This window comes from Urocitellus parryii, chromosome 2 (genome assembly GCF_045843805.1).
Source record: "Urocitellus parryii isolate mUroPar1 chromosome 2, mUroPar1.hap1, whole genome shotgun sequence".
Lineage (NCBI taxonomy): Eukaryota > Metazoa > Chordata > Mammalia > Rodentia > Sciuridae > Urocitellus > Urocitellus parryii.
Window position 1 is genome coordinate 203,044,887 of NC_135532.1, and position 21,040 is coordinate 203,065,926.

Sequence of the window (21,040 nt, forward strand, 5' to 3'; positions counted from 1 at the left end):
GCAACACTCTGAAAAGGAAACTACCTTACATAAATCATTTAGTTAATAATAAATGGTAAATGTAGGACGACAACCTGTCCTTTTTGTGTATGCCTTTTTGTGTATGCTTGAACATATTGCAAATAAATATATATGGTAAAAGTATATTTCTTGAAACATTAAATTTTACTTGTTATTTGATTATCATTTTTCATTTAAATAAATTTAGTAGCACATGATTTTAAGAAAAAGTTCTGAAAATTCTTGTTGATTTAATATTCCTTTGACATACCCTTTTTGTTTTAAATTATGAATTAAATATAAATTATACCTGAAATATTGCCAAAAGTATGGTCAAAATTTGGTCCAGTAAAAGGAGGGTAGGTGGATCCTTGAATCCTTTCCCATTCATTGTCATCATTTAGATCCTGGATCCAGAAACAAAAGCCATCCTCAAAATCACAGTTAACTTTTTCATAATCTGTGAAATAAAAATGAAATAAAGAGCCCTAAACTTAAGTTCGTAGTATAAGTAGTTACATTAAGTTATGTTGAAAATAATCTAATTTTGTAGAGTTTATAATTGAGTGGGATAAGTAAAAGCATCCTTTTCTATTAATCTTCACTTTATTTCACTACATTAAGTCTGAAAAATCTTTTCTTTTCAACTGTGTTAAATTAATGTTTCTAATATTCATCATGACGTGAGCAAATACAAGCTTTTGTTATCTAAGTTTTACATCTTATCTCCATTGGTTTACCCACACAAACTTTAATTCCCCAATTTTTCTCTCCTTATTATTAAATTTAGTGCTTTGATCAAAATTAAGTCTACATGGAAACAGCTCTGAATTAGTTTAATCAATAATATTTTACTTGTAATATTGCACTATTTAACATTTTTAATTTAATTTTTATATCAATTTATAATTTTTCTCAAGTTGGTTATTAGATTTCTATGAAGAATGGGAACTATAATTTATAATTTCTTTCTGACATTAAAAGAGATGTACATAAAATATGTTCATAATGAAATTCCATGATGAACATTTTATGTCTTGATACTTTTAAAATTCTATTAAAATATTAGGAACCTGAAAATGCAAAGGATTAAGAGTAAATTATACTTACTATTAAGCTCACTGCTATTAAATGCAGTATATGTTGCACTAAAACCAATATAATCATTTTCATCAGATTCTATGAGAAAGGTGAGAGTAACTTGGTTGGAAAAGATTCTAATTGTGCCGGGACTACTTTCCCAAAGGGAAGCTACAAAAGAAAATGAATTACGGTTATAGGAATACATCCATTTATCCATCATTCTGATATTACTCAGTTAACTAAAAGCATTTCATTTGTGATTTACTTAATTGAAGTGTGTTTTCTAAGTATTGGAAAACCTCAAATTATTACACATATTTATGGTTTAAAAAACTTTTTCATTTTTAATTAGTAGGTACATACATTGTGTACACATATGAAAAGAAAAGATGTATTCTTTTACTGAAAATGTTCCTGTAAGAAACACAAATTTAAACAGTTCTTAAACCAAAAGTTAGTTTGGCTCATCAGTTATATCCTATGCCATACCAAAGGAGCTAAAATGCAGTCACAATGTTAGAAAAAAGAGTATATCTTTGTTTCTTTTTCTGATATAATTGTAGGACATCAATATAATACTTGGTGATTAAGTATTGAATCCATAGCACTTTATATTGATTTTTATCCTTGTTCTTTCTGCCTTAACTCTAAGCCACATAAATGTTATCTTTCAATTTTGATTCTTAAGGGAGTGAGAAATAGCCTTAGCTTTTAATTTTTTCCATTTTATTTATTTATTTATTTATTTATTTGTGCTGCTGGGGATTGAACCCAGGGCTTTGTGCATGCAAGGCAAGCACTTCAACTGAGCTATATCCCCAGCCCAAGTTTTTAAATTTGCAAACCCCAGATATACACACATAAACAGATATACATAAAATATTTAAATTACCTGAATATACAGAAGAAAATATGTCTAAAAGAGTTTCGTATTGGTAGTTGTAATGAAAAAGCAAGTTAGGAAAGAATGATTTAATATTTTATCAGATAATGTGACCTAGATATCAGATTCTGGTCTGTGAAATTGACCACACTTGCAGACAAACATCACTGTTATTTTTGAGTTTTAAATTCACATCTTAATATTTTCCTCCAAAATGTGTGTCATCCAGTGTTTCCTAATGAAGAATTATATTGATTATTTAGACTCCTCCTACCAGCATATGTAATTGTGTAACCAAAATTGCTCTCATATTGAAAAACTTTGTAGTTCATAAGTGTCTAGTCACTTAAGGTATGTAAATATTCCAGAAAGCTTCCTTTAAACCTGTCTGCTTTTCTCATTCTTGCTTTCTTTCTACAGCATTGGAATTCTCTGGCACAACTGTTTTTGGATGGATGTGAATGAGGCTGGTGGTAGCTCAATGGCACCTTTGATGATTGTAATGTGTTAGGATTCCTACGTTTTCCAATGTTATTGCACTGGTCTAAGTAGACTGCGGGTATGTCCTCAGATCCATTAACCTGCATCAAAAATAGACAATAACCCCTTATAAAGAGTATAAAATATGTGTCTGTAGACATTTTTTTAAAACTTTCCTCAGATTTTTAAGGTTTCCTTGAACCACAGATCCAATGAAAGACATGTATCTTATGTATAAACAAAGACAGTAGAGGGTGGTGGTTAAGAACTGGGGTTTCAGAGTCAGTATTCAATTCAGTTCTTGCTTTATGTCTGAGTAGATTTCTCTGTGCCTCAATTTTCTCCATGATAAGAAATTTTTCATAAAGATTTGTTATAAGGAGTAAATCATTTCCATTTGGAAGAGGGACTGCTGATAGTAAGTGCTCAATGAATGCTAGTGATGGTACATCTCTCACACCAATTTATTATAAGCCCTGAAAAGGCACAGATTATGACTTAATGCTTTCTGTACCTCTGCCATGATGTCAGAGTTTGGGAGAAGTTTAGTCAATATTTGAGCGCATGTATTAAGATGTGAGTACACAGAGTGATACAGTTTGCCTACATAAAATGCCTTTTGTTGAAAGAAAAAAGAAACCAATTGCCTGATAATTTTATAAAAGGTGAATTTTTCCTATATTACATGATAGAATAAAATTTTCAACACTAATTCCTTACGAAAATACAGTATTTTTTCCAAAAATTCAATATTCTATAAATAATAATTTACATAGAGTTGTCAAGCAGTCCCACCTGAATGTGAACTAACTCCTCATTTTTCTTCTAACAGCAATGACCCTGGTGAATAGGTTTTGTGAAAGAGAGCAGGGAAACATGATAAAGATGCTGGAGAGTTGGGATTTGTTTATCCTGATTAGCCTAATCAAGAATACAGCAAGTATTTCATGGTGTTAGACAGTTTTATAATTTCTCTAGATAATCCATTTTTCCTAATTTCCTAATATCTAAATATTTTCCAAGTGATAAAAATTACAACAGCATTTGAGATACATTTCCTAATTGGAATTGAATGAAAGTAAATCTGATAAGTATCTCTCACACAAAAGATTTGCAGAGCTTTTAGATGGGCTTGTGAACTGAAAATGAAAGTTTTGAAATTATTTCAATATGAAATAACTCTAAAGTCATGAAAAATTACTGCTTGTCTCCATTGAAAACTCACCTTAATACCTATACAATAGAAATATAAACCTATTAATCTAAATTTAAATCCACAAATACTGAGATTTTTTACATTATACCATTTACTATGCTTGATGCTAGGGGTATGATGTTATTGCTTTTCTTTAAAAAACTATTATTTTCATTATAAAATTTGTTTTAACAATCAAATGTTTTTATTTTTTTCTGATTACAATTAAATTTTTTTTCAAAACTTTGAAATAAAAATTTTAGATGGTCTTAAGCAAAGGACCCTGTTTTAATTTGAAACACTTTCATAGACCTCTTTGTACTCTCTTTCATATTACATTTTAAAGGTAATTATTTGTGCATTCTTTGCATCATTACATTTAACTATTTTAAAATTTATTCATAAATTACTGATAGTCTAAGCATTGAAAATAATATTTAGATGAATCAAGGTGTTTGAAGAGTAAAGGACTGTGAGAGTACCTACCACTTACAGAGCATTTAACTTTCTTTAATTTAGATTTCATCATCTGTAACGGAGAAACTATCATAATTGTTGTGAGGGGAGCATTTATTAAGCTGAAAAAGTCCTGACAGAATAACTCCATGCATTATAAGAGATCAATGTATGCTAAAATTTATTAATGTCACATTAGCCTTTGAAAATATTTATATAAACTTGAATATTTACCCATCTATGTAAATATTTATGTTGATTATAATTTTTAAGAAGAGCATTTTTCAATAACAAAAATGATTATGAAATAATTGGTCCATTTATTTAAGCCAAATGTTATTTACCATGAGTTCACGTTTTATGCATTCTCATTACTCTATTTGAATCTGGGCTTTCAAAGCACAATGAAAAAATCCATTATTCATTAAGTATTCAACTTTTCTAGTCAATTAATTAATTAATTTAGCTAATAAATCAAATTTTAATTCAATTAAAGTTAAATAGGTTATGTAAAAATAAATTCATCAAAATTTAACTTAATTAAAATTAAAATAATCTGTTTAAAACAATAGATTAAGATAACTGAAATGCAAAGAGTTTTGATTTGATTGCTGCCTCTAACATAACTATTTCTGTGAACTTGGGATTATTTGACTTTTTGGATCTCATTTGACTCCTATACATACTTTCCAGATTTGTTGAAAATATTAAATAAGAAGATCTACATAAATCATTCTGTAGTGTCAGATCAATAGCATCCATAAAATCTAAATATTATTAACACTTATTTAAATATTTCCCTTATCACTCAATCAATTAAAGTCATGTTATTTTAGATATGATTTACTTTTCACTACCCACAATCTGGATGTTAAAATGACAAAACTTTACTAATAAGATTCCTCCTAGAATTTTGTCCCTTCTTAAACTGTATACCATAAATAGAACTGTGAACTCTGAGGCCAAAGAGAACAAGTGGGCTGGGAAAATACATATTACTCATGCATCTCTACCTTCTCCTCAGATTCTATTAATTTCTATATACTAATGATAAGTTGTATGTGTAGCAGTATTATCTACACTACTGTTTACTGCGTTTATCTCAGATGCTAGACACTGTTTTACCCAACAGAGTGAACACTGACAGAGTTTCTGTGTGTTTATAACTTATGCAATGTCAGAGAAAATAGAATAATAAGATTTAGGGTTTGACTGAATTCTGTTTAATGGAGACTAATGTTTGAAGAATGTATGATAAACAAATATATAATATTTCTTTCACATTTTTTAAAAACATCAATTAGAAGAGGACCATGTGAAATAGTCACTATTTTGTTACAAAGTTAACATAGAACACTAGTTTCCTAATTTTCTTAATGAGGACTAGTTTTGCTTTTTCCTTCTAGTAACCTAAATTTCCAGTTCATATTTAGTTTAAAATTAAAGGGAAAACACCTTACTCCAAAAAGCTTCCCACATATTTTCATTTTGATGACGGATTATATTATATGCTTATAACTTACCTCTTAAAATCTTGCTTGATCCTATACCTTCATAAATATATAAAACATCTCTATAATCTGTTTTAAAGGAATCGAAGCTCAGTTTGATGGAAAGTCCTTGGTTTACACTAAATTAAAGGCATAAAGAGATTACAACGCTTTCAGCCATTATCATAATTCTTAATGTTGTCTAGAATGTGCATATATTTTCTTCTTTGGTGTTAAAAATAACATGACACCTACTTTCTTAGTGCATAGTACCATATCATTAATCATTAACACAATGTTGTATAGCAGATATCCAGAACTTATCTCTCACAAGTGAAGTTTTACAAACTGAACACCAACTGCTATTGCTCTGTACCTCCTGCACCTGGCAACCACCATTCTGTTTTCATTTCTGTGAGTTTGAGGAAATTCTTATAAGGGAAATCATGCAGTATTTACTCTATGTGCCTGACTTATTTCACTTAACGCAATGTTATCAAGGTTCATCCACATCATATCATCAACAGGGCTTCCTCCTTTTTATTGTTGAATAACATTCCACTGTGTGTGTGTATAGGTCATATTTCTTTTATCCCCTTATACGTTGATGGAAACTCAGTTTCTTTCCACACCTTGGCTATTGTGAACAATGCTAACATATGCAAAGGAGTCTAGATACATCATGTGAGATCCTGATTTTAGTTATTTTGGATAAATACCCAGAACTGGGATTATTAGATCATATAGTTTTTCTGTTTTTAATTTTCTTTTTGAGAACCACATATAACCGTATTATTTTACCTTCTTACTGTTAGTGCACAAGGATTCCAATTTCTCCACATTCTTATCAATGCTTACTTTGTTTTGATTTTGTAATTGTCATCCTAACAGGTGTGAGATGATGTCTTGTGGGGATGAATTATAAAACATTTGAAAATGAGATTTAGTCTCCAAAGCCAAGCAGTAACCTTGTGAGTTGACCTGTACTAAAAGCTGGCCCTGGATGAATGAGGCCTTCTGGCTAAGGGCACAACAAGCTCATTTTTAGGTATAATTTTAGTACTAACTTGGCCTAGCAAACAAATGAGGACCTTCTCTCTAAAGGAAGTTAATTTTTAAATGTCTAAAGGTCTTTACTGAGAAATGACTATTTGTGATAAAACCCAAGATTTAACAAATGCTACATTCTAAGTCTGGTCAGGGGCTGAAGTTCATGGCTGGAGTTTAGTCTTCAAGGAGTAGAGTGACATTAAATGAAATGGTGGCTGGGAGCAGGGCACAATTAAAAGCCATTTAAGAAGAAACCCACGTTTATGTATCTGAGTGGTGTTTGCTGCCAGGGAGATAGAACAATGGCATGTGGTTAAAAAGTTAAAAAAATAAATAAATAAAAATTTAAAAAATAATAATGAAAGAAAAACCCAAAATACAAAAATAACCTGACATGCTCTTTGTCCCTGGGTATTGGGTTCAACAGTTCTGGAGTGGATTCTGGTCTGCATGCTTTGAAAAGCTCCAGTGGTGATTGTGAGAAGATACCATTCACAGGCTCCTCTCAGATGTGCTTGGTAACCACAGGAGGTTGGCAGGAACAAGGAGATCGAGATGAAGGAGAGAAGTTTCAGGCAGAGTTAGCCTGCTACTGAGATCTGTAGGGAATCCAGAGTCAAAGCTGAAGAAGACAGAGACAGAAGAAATAAAGAAAACTTCAGAGATGACTTCTGCTCTTTTAATTAAAGTTTTTGTGTCTGTAGGCAAGAAAAGACAGTTCTTCATTAGGTGTTGCTTTTAAGCCATGATACTAAGGAATGCAAGAGAAGCAATCTAGGAGCCTTTTTGTTCAGGGTCCTTTGTCTTCTCAGAGTAGCAAACTGGAGATTGAAGAGAAAAAGTGCATACTGTGTTTAGTTCTTTTTTTTTTTTTTTAATTCAAAACAGCCAACTCACTTGCAATAAAAATAAGATTACCAGAAGGCTATAATCTGATGTTTTTTTTTATCATATTAGGTATCTTGGTTTCTTTCTTATATTTTAAGAGAATGAATATTTTCTAAATTTAATGTATACACTCTAATACAATTAGTAATAATACAATTTGTAATAATTGTATTATTAGATAATCTTTTATAATTTACTTTTGTTGAGCACTTACATATACAAAGTAGTCTATATTAATTTTTATCTTTTATGATGACTTTGATCCAAGTGATTGGGACTGCTGAGCTCTACAGATGTAAAAATTCGGGTTCACAGAGATTTATTAATTTGCCTAAAATGACACATCTCAGATTTGTCTCAGCAACTCTGGCATTATTTGTCTGGGACAAATCTGAAGAAACTTGATTTGAACCCACACAGACTGTCGAACACTAACCTCCATATTTTTAATAATTTGACTCATGCTAAATGTAGTCACAATGTCAAGGGTGGGTTGATCTAGCCCAAAATATAGTTTAGTTGCATATGAAACATTTCTCCACTTAATTGGTCTTCTATGCATATAGAAAAGTCATTGTCTCTATACTCACTTTGATCACCATTGAAAAAAACAATAACTATATGGTACAATGAATCACTGATATAGTAATTAGGATGGAGAAGAAAAATCACTAATTAATTATGTAAATAATTCAATTTTAATTTCATCATGAAGTACAATATTTGATTTAGGATAATATTTTAGATTTTTCAGGTTTATATTATCATTCCATATCAAAAGTGAATTTCTTAAAAGAGTTTTAAAATTATTTAATAAAAATGAAGGAGACAGAAAAGAAACACAAATTCTTAATTGATAGGATGATTATTACATAAATGACATTATTATTACAGCAAAAGTTTTTAATCTGCTCTGCACATAAACCCTTTAAATTTGAATTGTCTTTATTATGATATAAATTTAACCATTAAATTATTTTCAATGGGTATTAAGATTGTAAAGATTGAAAAGAAATTATTATATACATGGGTTTAAGTGAGTTTATTTCAGTACCCCTCATATTTATCTAGTATGAATTCTTTTTCCCTTGGAGTATTTCCTTCTTCATGAAGAATGCTAGGTAAACATTCAGGTTATATAATTTGTCAGCAGTCTGCTTATTTTAATGAAGAGCAATTTAATCGGTCAATTGAAATAAGAACTTGGAGATGAAGTATATAATAATGGACCCAAATGTCATTCAAGATATAGCCAAAAGGGGGCCAGGGGTTGTACTAAGTTGTAGAAGTTGTAGAAGTCTTTTCTAGTTTGCTTGAGACTAACTGTGTAACACTGATGAAGATTTGCAAACAATTTTTGGCATAATGATAAAGGAATTGCAGTTGCCCTCCATAGCCATGGGTTCTATATCCACAGATTTAACCAAGTATGAATCTCTTATGGTTTGGATGTGAAATATCCACCAAAGGCTCCTGTGTTGAAGAGTTTGTCTCCAATGTTCAGAGATGAGGTTTTGGGAAATGATTGGATCCTGAGGGCTCTGATCTCATCAATGGGTTAATGGATTGATATATTAAAAAGGACTATTGGGAGGTGGAGGGGATTTCTGGGAGGTATGTCCTATCTGAAGAAATTAAGTCATGAGGAGGAGGTTGCCCTGGGAGGGTATATCATGTATCTGCTCCTTTCTTTCTTTCCTTCCTTCCTTCCTTCCTTCCTTCCTTCCTTCCTTCCTTCCTTCCTTTCTTTCTTTCTTTCTTTCTTTCTTTCTTTCTTTCTTTCTTTCTTTCTTTCTTTCTTTCTTTCTTTCTTTTTTCCCCCTGTGCTTCTGAAAGCCATAAGGTGAACAACTTTGTTTTTCATGCTCTTCTTCCATGATGCACTGCCTCACCTTAAACCCAAAAGCAATGGGGCCAGCTGGCCATGGGCTAACACCTTTGAAACTATGAGCCAAAAATAAATTTTTCCTACTTTAAATTGCTTTTCTCAGGTCACAACAATGAAAAGCTGACTAACAGAATCAAACATACTTAGAAGTAATTGTGCTGACATGGAAAGACTTCATTTCTTGTCATTATTCCCTAAACAATCATCAAAACTATTTAAATAGAATTTACATTGAACTAGTTATTATAAGTAATCTAGAGATGATTTAACATATATGGAAATATGTGTGGAGGTCCTATATAAATACTAGGCCATTTTATATAAAGGAATTGAGCATCCACTGCTTTTGGTATTGACAAAGGTGGGGGGTTGGAACCAATTCCCTGTGGATATGGGCAGAGAACTGCATTCTGAGGACAGATGCAGATGACAAGAAATTCCATTTCTTGTGACACACAGCTGTGTATGTGTGCTAGTTACTTTAGTAGCATGTAATCTGTGCCAGTCATGGAGAAGGAAACAAACTTGTTTCAGAGTCCAGTGATATGGCTTCATCTATTAAAAACTGTTATACATAGGACAGACTATTTTATAAAGGTAAAAACGAGAATGAAAAACTTTTGAACAGTTTGTTGTTTGAAAGAATTTTGTAGTTACTGGTAACAATTATTGTTAAAAAATACTACTGGAAGTGATAAGACATTGAATCAGAAAAAGACTTTATAACTAAAGAACAGAACATAGAAGATGGACTCTTACCTTATGACCCACCGGCAAGCAATACTTGATTTAGATGGCTTTGGATAATGGATAGCCTGGAAAGACCCAGAAGATCCAGTCAATAAAAATCTTCCATCGCAAGCTGTGGCTGCAAAAAAATGCCAATTAATGTTAGACAAGAACAATCTTGAGATTTAGAGGGGTTACATTATTATCAGGTTTCCCAGCTTATAAACAACAATTCAAAGCTGGGCAGTCTTACTGTGCTCTTATTTTCTAATACCATAATAGAGCTATTGTAGACAACAAAACCCATTCTGAGCAGGTGAAAGTGTACATGAAAGAAGAAGGAAATTTTCAACAATTCCATCTTTTCCAATTTTCTGAAAAATGGAATATAGATCACACTTATAATAGCATTCCACAACAAACAAGAGGAAGCAAAGCATGTGCAGAATTAAAAAGGGAACAAAACAACATCAATTTACAAAATCAATTTGCAAAGCTGGTGAAACTTTAGTAATTTTTCAAACTTTACAGATGGTTTTAGAAAGGTATAAACAGACTTGTGCTGCACAAGATTTATAGTTTTCCAAAATATTATGGCCATGAGTCAGAGATTTGTCTGTTTGCTGGACTCTGTTTCCCAAGGCAGGATTATATCACACTTCTCCAAATCCTTTGCAGTCAGATGGAGTCATGTGACTAAGTTGGTTACTAAACTATTGTGGAAGTAATTGTGTCTATTTCCAAAAGTTTTGAAAAAAGATGTTCTGTAACATTATTATGTTCTCTGTGAGCAGGTTGTAGAGAATTCTTTGGAGGACTCTGGGGGCAGAGAAGGTAAAGGAAGAAGACCTGGAACTCTGAATGCCTACAAAGAGTACAATCCCTTCCCATAATTCCTGGTGTGATATAGGTGAATTATTATTGTCTCAAATTGCTAAGATTTTTTTTATCATGGTATTAATTCTATGTTAAAGAATATGATTGGTTTGCCTGTCCCTGGAATTGCAAAGCTTTACTACAAGTGGATAAATCCAGGGTAAATCTCACTCAAAAGGGCCTCTTACAAATTTCTGAATGGAATCAAAGAGGGAGAATATTCCTGAGGGACCTTAAAATTGCAGCAATATTAAACTATTTATAACAAAAATTTCAAAATGTAAAAATGCTATCATTTCAAGATGTGGGACTGTGCTGTGAGCTTTTGTATATATGCTTTCACAATGGAACAAGATAGGCTTTCAGGTTAAGCAGATGTAACTCAACCATGGATGAATAGGATTCCTGGGTGTTCAGGACTGTGACTGTGCATTGCTCAATGCTTTCTAGTGCATCATTAGGAAAAAAAATTTTTCGAGAGTGAGAATCTGTCAAATTATACCAGCCATTCTTCTATGTTATCAGAAATGTTGCCTGTAGTGGGATGGGATTCCGAAGGGTATGTACTGAGAGCTCCCCCTGCTGGTTCTATGTTTACCAAGAGCTTATTTGGTCCAGGCACTGAATTCTCCAAGATGTATATAAATCTATCATGACCTATCCCCATCCACAATGGTCTATTATACACATACATACGAGGCATGCAAATTTTGAGGACACTCTACAACTTTTAAATAGGCCTGCACCTTCTCTTAAAGACTGTGAGTCAGCATCTTTTCTTCTCACAGGTCAGCTAAAAAGTGAACTTTCTTGCTGATGCAATTCTAATCAAAAGTGAAAAACAATTTAAAGAAATCTTGGTTTAGCTATAGTCAGCTATAAGTTGTGCAAACCTAAATAACCAAAGACTAAAAAAAGAAGCTGTGTGAGGAAGTCAACATTAATGTGACTCTATTAATAACACAAACTAAAATTAGGGCTCACAGCTGGAGCAAAATAAATGAGTAAGAGACAGGGCAAAGGTTAATTTCATATAGAGAAAACCTCTTAATGTTATGCATTTTTCTGTGACTGTAGATTGATGGACAAGGGCTTTGAGGTGGAAATTATGCTACTAAAGTTTAAGTTGGTGCTGCAATATAGTCCACTGGGCTTTTTTGCACACCATCAATAATTAAAATGAATACAACTTGAATCTTGAATTCCCACTAGATAAAGATAGAGTAATTGATTGAATTTTCCACTACCTTATTTCACAAATAATTCAAATTTATTTTCCAATATATACAAGGCTAACTTTAAAATGCAAATATGATAATTGGGAAAATGAGAATTAATATTGATACAGAGGCTAAAGACAGTTACATGGAAAGCTGATCAATACTAAAGTTAATAATCATAAAGCTTCTATGATAGTAAAAATAATAGTGCAGTTTGATTATGTCTTTAAAGAAAATTTAGCTAATTAATTCTAAAACTGAAGCTCGCCTGATGAGTTTATAAGGACTTTGAAAAGTAATCATTACCTTAAAACTTTTTGGGGGACAAATTGTCACTCTTTCATTGTTATTTTTTGATATACTTTGATACTAGTTTATAAAAATTATAAATTCCATGAAAATAGAGACAAAATTATAGGTGTGATATATGTTCTGATTATTTGATTCATCTAATATATTAGTTATGCTTTTTCTTTCACTTTAAGTTATTGATCCTCATTACATAGGCTTAATGCTGTGTGTCTGTCTTTGACATTCATTCTTACTTTTGAAATAAAAATCAACATCACCTCTGCTACCTCTTGATGGCACACTTGCATCATTCTCTTGAAAAGGTTTCAGAAAATCTGTGAAAACTATAGCAAAAAAGATGTTTTTTCCCTCTTTGAGTAACTTAGTTATATAAAATAGATTAAAAAATATTCTGTAGCCTGCACTTTCTACCAATATATTCTGAGTGCACTTCACAGAACATAGTTAAACTTTGTAGCTTTGAATTTTATCCAAGAACATTTGAATTGGGTTGCTGAGTGGAAGTCTCTTTAGCAGAGTTACCTTTTGTTGAGCTGGTGCTGGGAAACAGACCAACTGCCCATCTTATAAAATATGTACCCAGTGAAGAGGTAATTTAAAACATTTGGCTCCTCATTGAAACATTCATCTTCAATTGATATCAAGCAAAATGAAAAAAAGTGTAATATAATAGAAGAGGCAAGTGCAGCAAATAGAAACTGTGCCCTTAACACACTTCAGGAACTAACTGTATTCACAGTCAATTTAAAAACTAATTATAAACCATATCAAAAAAAAAAAAGCAAGCAAGAAAGAAAGAAAAATAAAAAAAGGAGAAAAGGTACATGTTTTTTGTTTAATATTTTAAAAATAAATTCTTGCTTAGTTTATCCAAATGGTTCTTCACATTGCTGACTAATTCATGCTGACATTTATGTGGTAATCTTCTTAGTATGACACATATCAAGATAAATTACCCAGTTAGATATTACTTTTGTTATAGTTTAGATATTAGGTGCCCCTCAAAAACTCATGTGTGGGACAATGTAAGAAAGTTTAGAGGAGAAATGATTGGTTTATTAGAGTCCTAATCTAATTAGTGCATTAATCCATTAATATGGATTAACTGGGTCATAACTGTAAGTAGGTGGGGTGTGGCTGGAGGACATGGGCTACTGGGGACCTGCACTTAGGGTTTATATTTTATTCCTATTGAGTGGAACTCTCTGCTTACTGGTGGCCATGTTCTGAGCTGCTTTCTTCCACCACACCCATCTGCCATGATGTTCTGCTTCATCTCCAGTCAGAGAAATGGATTTGGCAGTCAGTAGACTGAGATCTCTGAAACTGTGAACCCCAAATAAACTTTTCCTCCTTTAAGTTGTTCTTCTCAGGTCTTTTGTCACAACAGCAAAAAGTTTACCAAAATAGTTTTCTAATAAACTTTTATAAATGGAACTGAATTATAAAATGAAGTAATAAGCCAAAGAGAAAATATGTCTGATCATTTAGAGTTATGTTTGCTATATGCTACTGAAGCATTTAATACTAATACTAATACTAAAATAATAACACTAAAATAAGTGCTAAATATACAAATAAAACATAGATGTTTTATCATAAGACAATAAGTTGTTAATTATTAGTGTTTGCATTATTGCCAGAACTACAAGAGGCAAACAAAAGCAACAATCAAAATTGGGTGGTGCTTACTGGATTAGATGCTGTTAAACTGTAGGGGAAAAGGCTTATTAAAATATGATAGTGAAAAAAAATGAAAAAAATTATTTAAAAATATAACGTCAAATATAAGAATTCAATTTTATTAGAATTAGTAGTAATTTAATATAGAAAAGGGATGAAAACGATGACTCTCATCCCTCATTAATTATAGACATTGCTGATCACAGAGTTCTTTTACAGTTATGAAGAATTCTGTAAAATTAATAACATCTTTAACATTATGTAATAAAGTTTAGGAAAATATTAGTACTATTATTTCTAGAGTTTGTATGAAATTATACACATGGCTATTGGAAAAGCTCATTCTTCAATACTTTCAGATGTCTGATGAGTGTGTATGTAGAATGAGAGAGGACACAGGGAAGGGGGAGAGAGAACAGGTGGGAGACCTTACCACAAATTTTATTGTCTTCATCGGAACCATCTGGACAGTTTATTTCTCCATCACAAAATAAATCAATTGAAATACACTTCAGAGAATCAGCACAAGGCCTGAAGCCAGGTGGACACTCTATTGAGGCATTTCCTTAAAAACATAAAAAGATTTAAATTATAAGCTTGTACTGTAGAATTAATTTCCAATTGGTGAAAAATGTACAATGTTCAAACATTTGTTATTTGTTTTTTTGTAAGTTACCTCCTTAGTTAATGAGTATATACTTCACTTTCCAATAGAAATATTTATTTCATTTCATGAATAAAGTATTTTTAAATATAGAAGATTTTAAATTTTGAAAAAATTTCTTTGTAAATGTTAAAGTGAAAATTTTATCTTAAGCTTGATAAAGTAATATTAGAGTTTAGTCCTTAATATTTATAAATCCTGGCATTGTTGTACTGTATGGGGAATTTATCAGCAGCAGCATATAGTAACCACTTCATTTGTTCTTAAACTTATTATTTGGAAATACAGTGGATTCTAGCGATAAACATTCTGCAGAATAAAAATACATCAATGAAAGACATTTTAAAGTAAGATAACAAATTTAATATTCTCAGTACATTGCTACATTCAGCAGTAAAGAATCCCATGGTTATTTTGGTTTCATATCTCTTTGCTTCTTGAATCAGAGAATCCTAGAGGATAAGATAAAAACACACTCCTGCAAGTTTCTTTGCCATAATCTGACCAGGATCTGATTAACTTACAGATCTCAGCCTGTCTTCCCTTTCACCTGCCCACTTCCTCACATGTAGATATAGAGAGGAACCAAGAAACACATTTCACATCTAGAAATTGTCTTGGAAAATTTTAAGTGCAACTCTAAAAATCAGAAATGTTCTCAAATATCCACAAAATAAAATATGGTTTTAGTTTTCAGAGTAATGTGGGTATTTGAATATTTTTTTCTCTAACTATAATAACAATGATGGCCTAAAGATTTTGAAATCTTTAACTCAATAGCATTTTTTTTGTTATTGGTCTTAGTCTTAAAGCCAGAACTGTACTGCCATCTGCTGGGTTTTAAAAATATAAAAATTTGAAATTATGAAATTTGTTATGCTCCAAAAGCAACTAGGAAAATAAAAAAATATTTTTATGTCAATTAATCTACTGAGGTAAAACTTGATTAAAAACTTTCATAGACAGGGTTACTATACACACACACACACACACACACACACATACACCCACAACTAAATTAGCTTTTTGTAACTGACTCTAATTAAAATGGACATAAACCATTGGGAAATTTATGGAACACCTAATATCTAAAATAGGACCAAATATCAGAGTCATTCAAAAATGGCATAATATCCCATTTAAGAGAATAAAAGAATAATAAAATGTTATTTAATAATTCCCAAAGTAGAATTCATTAGAATTGTCATATATAAAAGCTATTTATCCAAAGAGTCATTATCATTGAGTCCCAATCTGGAAAAGGCATACTAGTTGATAGTACTGAATAAATGTTTGATAAATCAATTTTATTTATTTATAGTAATATAAATAAATAGATGGGGAAAAAGAACTTTACTTGAAATTTTATATTATTTTAACAGTTGTTAATAGGATCCTGTGTATTCAGAACTTAGATTAGATTTGGGGATATAGCTAGGAAGATACATAATTTTGGCTGTCCTTATTCTTCTCATGACAGTGTCACTTCCAGAAGTTTCACATCTCAGCCCATTCTCTATTGAACAATAGATCAAACCTGGGCAAAAGATAGCTCTTGGGACCCTTTGATCTCACTATGGACCATTCATTTGCTCCACAACTCGTTATTGTCTACTACTTGTGTCATGGAACTTTAAGGGACAAAGAAGAGAGGATGAGTAAGGAAGAGCCTCTGTTCTCACAGAGCCTGGAATTTAGTGGGAGACTGGTTCATTAATTTTTTAAAAGATGTTTTAAAAAAAGTGTTGTAGAAGCAGCAAGAGTTAGTTTTCTTCTGAAGGAGGGATTAAAGATCTCATCCCAGAAAAGGCTGTGTTTAAACTAGATTTTGAAGGATGGTTAGAAGGGAACCAGGAGGATAGGTGTATGTGACGATGTGACAGAATCAGATCCCTATGTGGAAACCAGATGAATCTAAGTTTTCTAGAAAAAAAGAATGGAACCCATAACAGGAAGGGGATTTGGTGCCAGGTTTAAGGGCCCTTTTAATCTTCGTTAAATGTTAGAAATGCTTTTCTACAGGAAATGACATAGAAAGTTTTATTATACTTGTGTGATGTGACCAGCCCATGTTTCATAAAGGCAATTCTGGGGTCATGTGGAGAATCAACTGGAAAGATGAGAGCAGTGGAGAAGCTGTTTCAGTTCCCCAGGTGGACCTTCATAATGGCTGAATTTTCTTATGGGCCAGAGAGATGGGGCTTGGAATGAATTTCGATTTAACAGAGTGATGAGCTTCAATGATCAAATGAGTTCCTGACCAAGACCAGAGGAGGTGGAAAAGGAGCAAGTGTAAGTGATGGGCAGTTAAATTACTAATGGTGTTTAGTCACAATAGTGACTAGAATAGAAACATATGATGGGACTAGAAAATGAGTCTATTTTAAAGCATTTTCACTGGAAGGTAGAAATATTGGATACTCTTGTTTGGGTTTTGTCCATTATTTCTCTCCAGATTATTTCATAAGTACTCGTCAGCTGATTTGATCCATGAAGAGACAGAAGTTTCTCATTTAGAAATTAAAGTGGAAAACACAAGTATAATTGTTATATAAGGATAATGAGTTTCAGGATTTTGTCAAATCATAATTTTACCCAGTCTTCTTTCTATTTTCCCTTATTTATACAGTCATGATTTCAGTTTCTGACGACATGATTGACTAAGATATTAGTTGTTACAGAAATCTATCATAGGGCAGTCTTTTTGTAAATGACTTCTATTCTTAAAATGGGAGTTCATTGACTTACAACTTGGTTTGCATCTCATTCCTTAATTTCTGCCCTATTATTTCTTCTTCTCTAAGAAGTACTAAGCTGTACTTCTTAACAGAAAATGTTTGGAAGGAGTTAATGAATTCTACTTAAATAAATGTACTCAAAGAAAACAATAAGTGGTTCATTAGAAGCTGATCACATTACCTGAATATTAGTTACTGTTTATTTGAGTGGAAAGAAGATTTGCACATATTTTCATATTTGTAGAGTATTTTTCTTCACGATACTGTTTTTTTTTTACATAGTATGAAAACACATTAGTAAATTTGCATTGTTTTGAAATTATTCACATAGATCATTTTAATTATCTAATTATATTTGTATAGAGGATTCAGTATATGCATAAATGAAATGTGGTTACTTCAGAGTGATCTAAAGTCAAAACAATTTTTAGTGATGTGGGACCAGAGAACTCCTGTATGTACATTGTGCAAGCTGGTGCTAGGCAGCATGGAGAATAAGAGTAAAATTCTTGCCTTTATTCTAAATCATGTGCAAGAAATATTATAATAAGACAAAAATTAAAAATTGTAATTTGGAAATTTTGAATTTCTACTTTCCTTTCATTTATATAATAATGCTAGGTGGCCAGAACTTACTTAAGACCAATTAGCCCAAGATTTCTATAGCTCACATACTACTAGTCAGGTGTGGTGATGCACGCCTGTAATTCCAGCAGCTTGGGAGGCTGAGGCAGGATCACTGGTTCAAAGCCAGCCTCTGGAACTTAGCAAGGCCTTAAGCAACTTAGCTAGACCTCATCTTTAAATAAAAAAAATTAAAAAAGGGATCAGAGGATGTATCTTAGTGGGTAAGCACCCCTGGGTTCAACCTCCGTTACAAAAAAAAAAAAAAAAAAAGGAAAATAAATAAATAAATAAATAGTATCTGAATCTATGAATGTCTGAATTGGTAACTAATTTCATTTCACTCTGCTATACTAGAAAATAGACATCACTTTACATAAGTTCTCATCTGCTTTGATAGAACAAATCTAGTCTTTTAAGCAAGACTGTGGCATTTCAATTCAAATGAAATTATTATGGATGAATCTTTTAAAGTACTGATATCATTGAATACGAACATTTTAAATTAGAGGAGAGTGATTAGTGCTAAATAAATATTATGTTCTCAAATGCAGAAGAAAAATATTTCAAATGTATAAATTTATATGTGAGTGTGAGTGTGTGTATATACATATATATATATATATATATATATATATATATATATATATATATATACATATATATGTGTGTATATAAAATATAAAAGGAATAAAGCCTCTGTGCCTCAGTCTTGGAACAATAAAATTGAAGGGCATGATTCTATCTTAGCTTCTTTTGGTTCAATTTCAAGTTCTTCACAAAATCAGCCAACTTGTCTTTTTTTTCAGTCCCCAAACTCTTCCACATATTGAAGTTATACCAAGATTACATTTTGTTTGAGATTGAGAAAGCCCATGATAGTGACATTTTTGTTTTTCTGCAATCAATGCCTGCACAGTCAGCAACAAAGGACTAGAAAAAGCTGCAGTCTAGAAACCCTTCAAGCATATGAGTAATTGCCCAACAGCCCCACTAGGCACTCTGTAGCAGCCAAAAAATCAATCTGTATAATGCCACATTAGCTCCTAGTTCTCTCTGCTAGTGTTCCAAATGGGTTAGTAAAAATTTACAGTAATTGGCAGCAAAGGCTGTAGAACAATACAACCTAACCCTCATGGACTTTGTACCTGTTATCATACAAAAATTCTCTTGCAGAATTTATAATAGTACTGATGCCAGGTATATGATGCATGCATTTGTTGATTTTTCTCAAACTCTATCTTCCAGGCATATAAAAATGAGAATAAACTTAACATCCCTGAAAGGCATATCCATAATAAATTACTGCTTGGAAACCACAGTTCTCAAGTTTAATTGCCTCATTCCCCTCTATAAATCTATACCATCTTGCCTTGTGAGAGGAATAAATGAGAAGTATGTTTCAGAACACATGCAATACATGGATTTAGTGAAAAAGGGAATGGGATATTTTGCCATCTATTTGTCTTATAATAATTCTTTGAGCCAGTGAGCCACCCTCTCCTCCAACCCGTAGCGCTCACCTATAATCCCAGCTACTTGGGAGGCTAAGGCAGGAGGATCAAGAATTCAAAGCCACTCTCAGCAAAAGTGAGGTGCTAAGCAACTCAGTGAACCCTGTTTCTTAATAAAATACAAAATAGGCCTGGGGATGTGGCTCAGTGGTCAAGTGTCCCTGAGTTCAATCCCTGGTATTATAAATAATAATAATAATAATAATAATAATAATAATAATAATTTGAAAACAAATTAAAGTAAAACAACACAACATTCAATAACAGGAAATGTTTTGAAATTAAATATTTTTGGTTAAAAGTGACTCTATTAAAATGAGCACTGCCAAATATAATCATGTTATTTTATTTAAACAGATTTTTAAAAATCTTCTTTTAAAAAAAGTCTACAATTTTAACTATTATTATTTTTCTCTTTGGGGTCCAAGTCAGTAGGGGAAGGGGGAAGTGATCCAATACTGATTGTGACCCTCTGATGTATGAGTCACTGAGTTGACAACGATGTAGTAGAATCTATATGACCTCTTTTTAATTCTCAATCACCCTTGAAGGCATAATTTTTTTTTTACTCTTTATTTTTCAGATAATAAAAATAAAGATCAAAGAAGCTAGTTATCTTGCTAAACAAGTCTGGAGTAACTGGCAATATTAGGTAATGGGTGGATTCACACATGTCTTTTCAACAACTGAGAATTTTATATTGTATTGGACTTTTATTTGAAATCTCAATTAAATTGTGAAAGACATGCTAAACATATCTGACCCCATTCTTGTAGTTTAAACAATGGAGAGGTGATGGATCTCCCTTATTCTCTATCCCCTCATTCACCATCTCCTCCAACCATGGGAAACTGAATATGTGATTTAACCAATTTTCTATATTTATTGGAAGATTTGTCTTTAGAGTAGTAAGGGAGAAAAAATTTGTTTGAAGTTCAAGGACTTCTTGCTTTATTTAGGACTGATTCTTTTTCCCCTAAGTCATTCCACATAGTTCTCTTAGGACATTTTATCCAGCTAAGAGGAGCTCAGTAACTGGTTGACATGAATCATTCAATAAATCCACAAACATAAAAATTAAAAAATGGGCATTAATTTGGATATTTGGATTTTAAAAATTTTAGCAAGAAATTTCTTAAAACATATGTAAATTACCTTTTTAGTTTATTTTTAACTTCAAAGAATTAGTCATTAGCAATCCTAAAAGCATTTTTTCTTCAGATATGTTAAAGGCTGGTTTGGGATGCTGTAAATATTTTTTTTCAAC

The 21,040-nt window shown here is 31.9% G+C and overlaps 1 protein-coding gene across 2 annotated transcripts in view; it reads right to left on the bottom strand.

Moving 5' to 3' along the window:
* Window positions 1-21,040, bottom strand: part of Tmprss15 (transmembrane serine protease 15) — a 113,040-nt gene that overhangs the window by 72,964 nt on the left and 19,036 nt on the right. For both annotated transcript variants that reach the window (XM_026411953.2, XM_026411947.2), the window contains 5 exons: window positions 14,667-14,798; window positions 10,173-10,281; window positions 5,621-5,727; window positions 1,111-1,251; window positions 311-460 (listed from right to left, as the gene is read on the bottom strand). In XM_026411953.2, coding sequence (XP_026267738.2) covers window positions 311-460; window positions 1,111-1,251; window positions 5,621-5,727; window positions 10,173-10,281; window positions 14,667-14,798 — 639 coding nt within the window. The remainder of the gene's footprint in view (window positions 1-310; window positions 461-1,110; window positions 1,252-5,620; window positions 5,728-10,172; window positions 10,282-14,666; window positions 14,799-21,040) is intronic.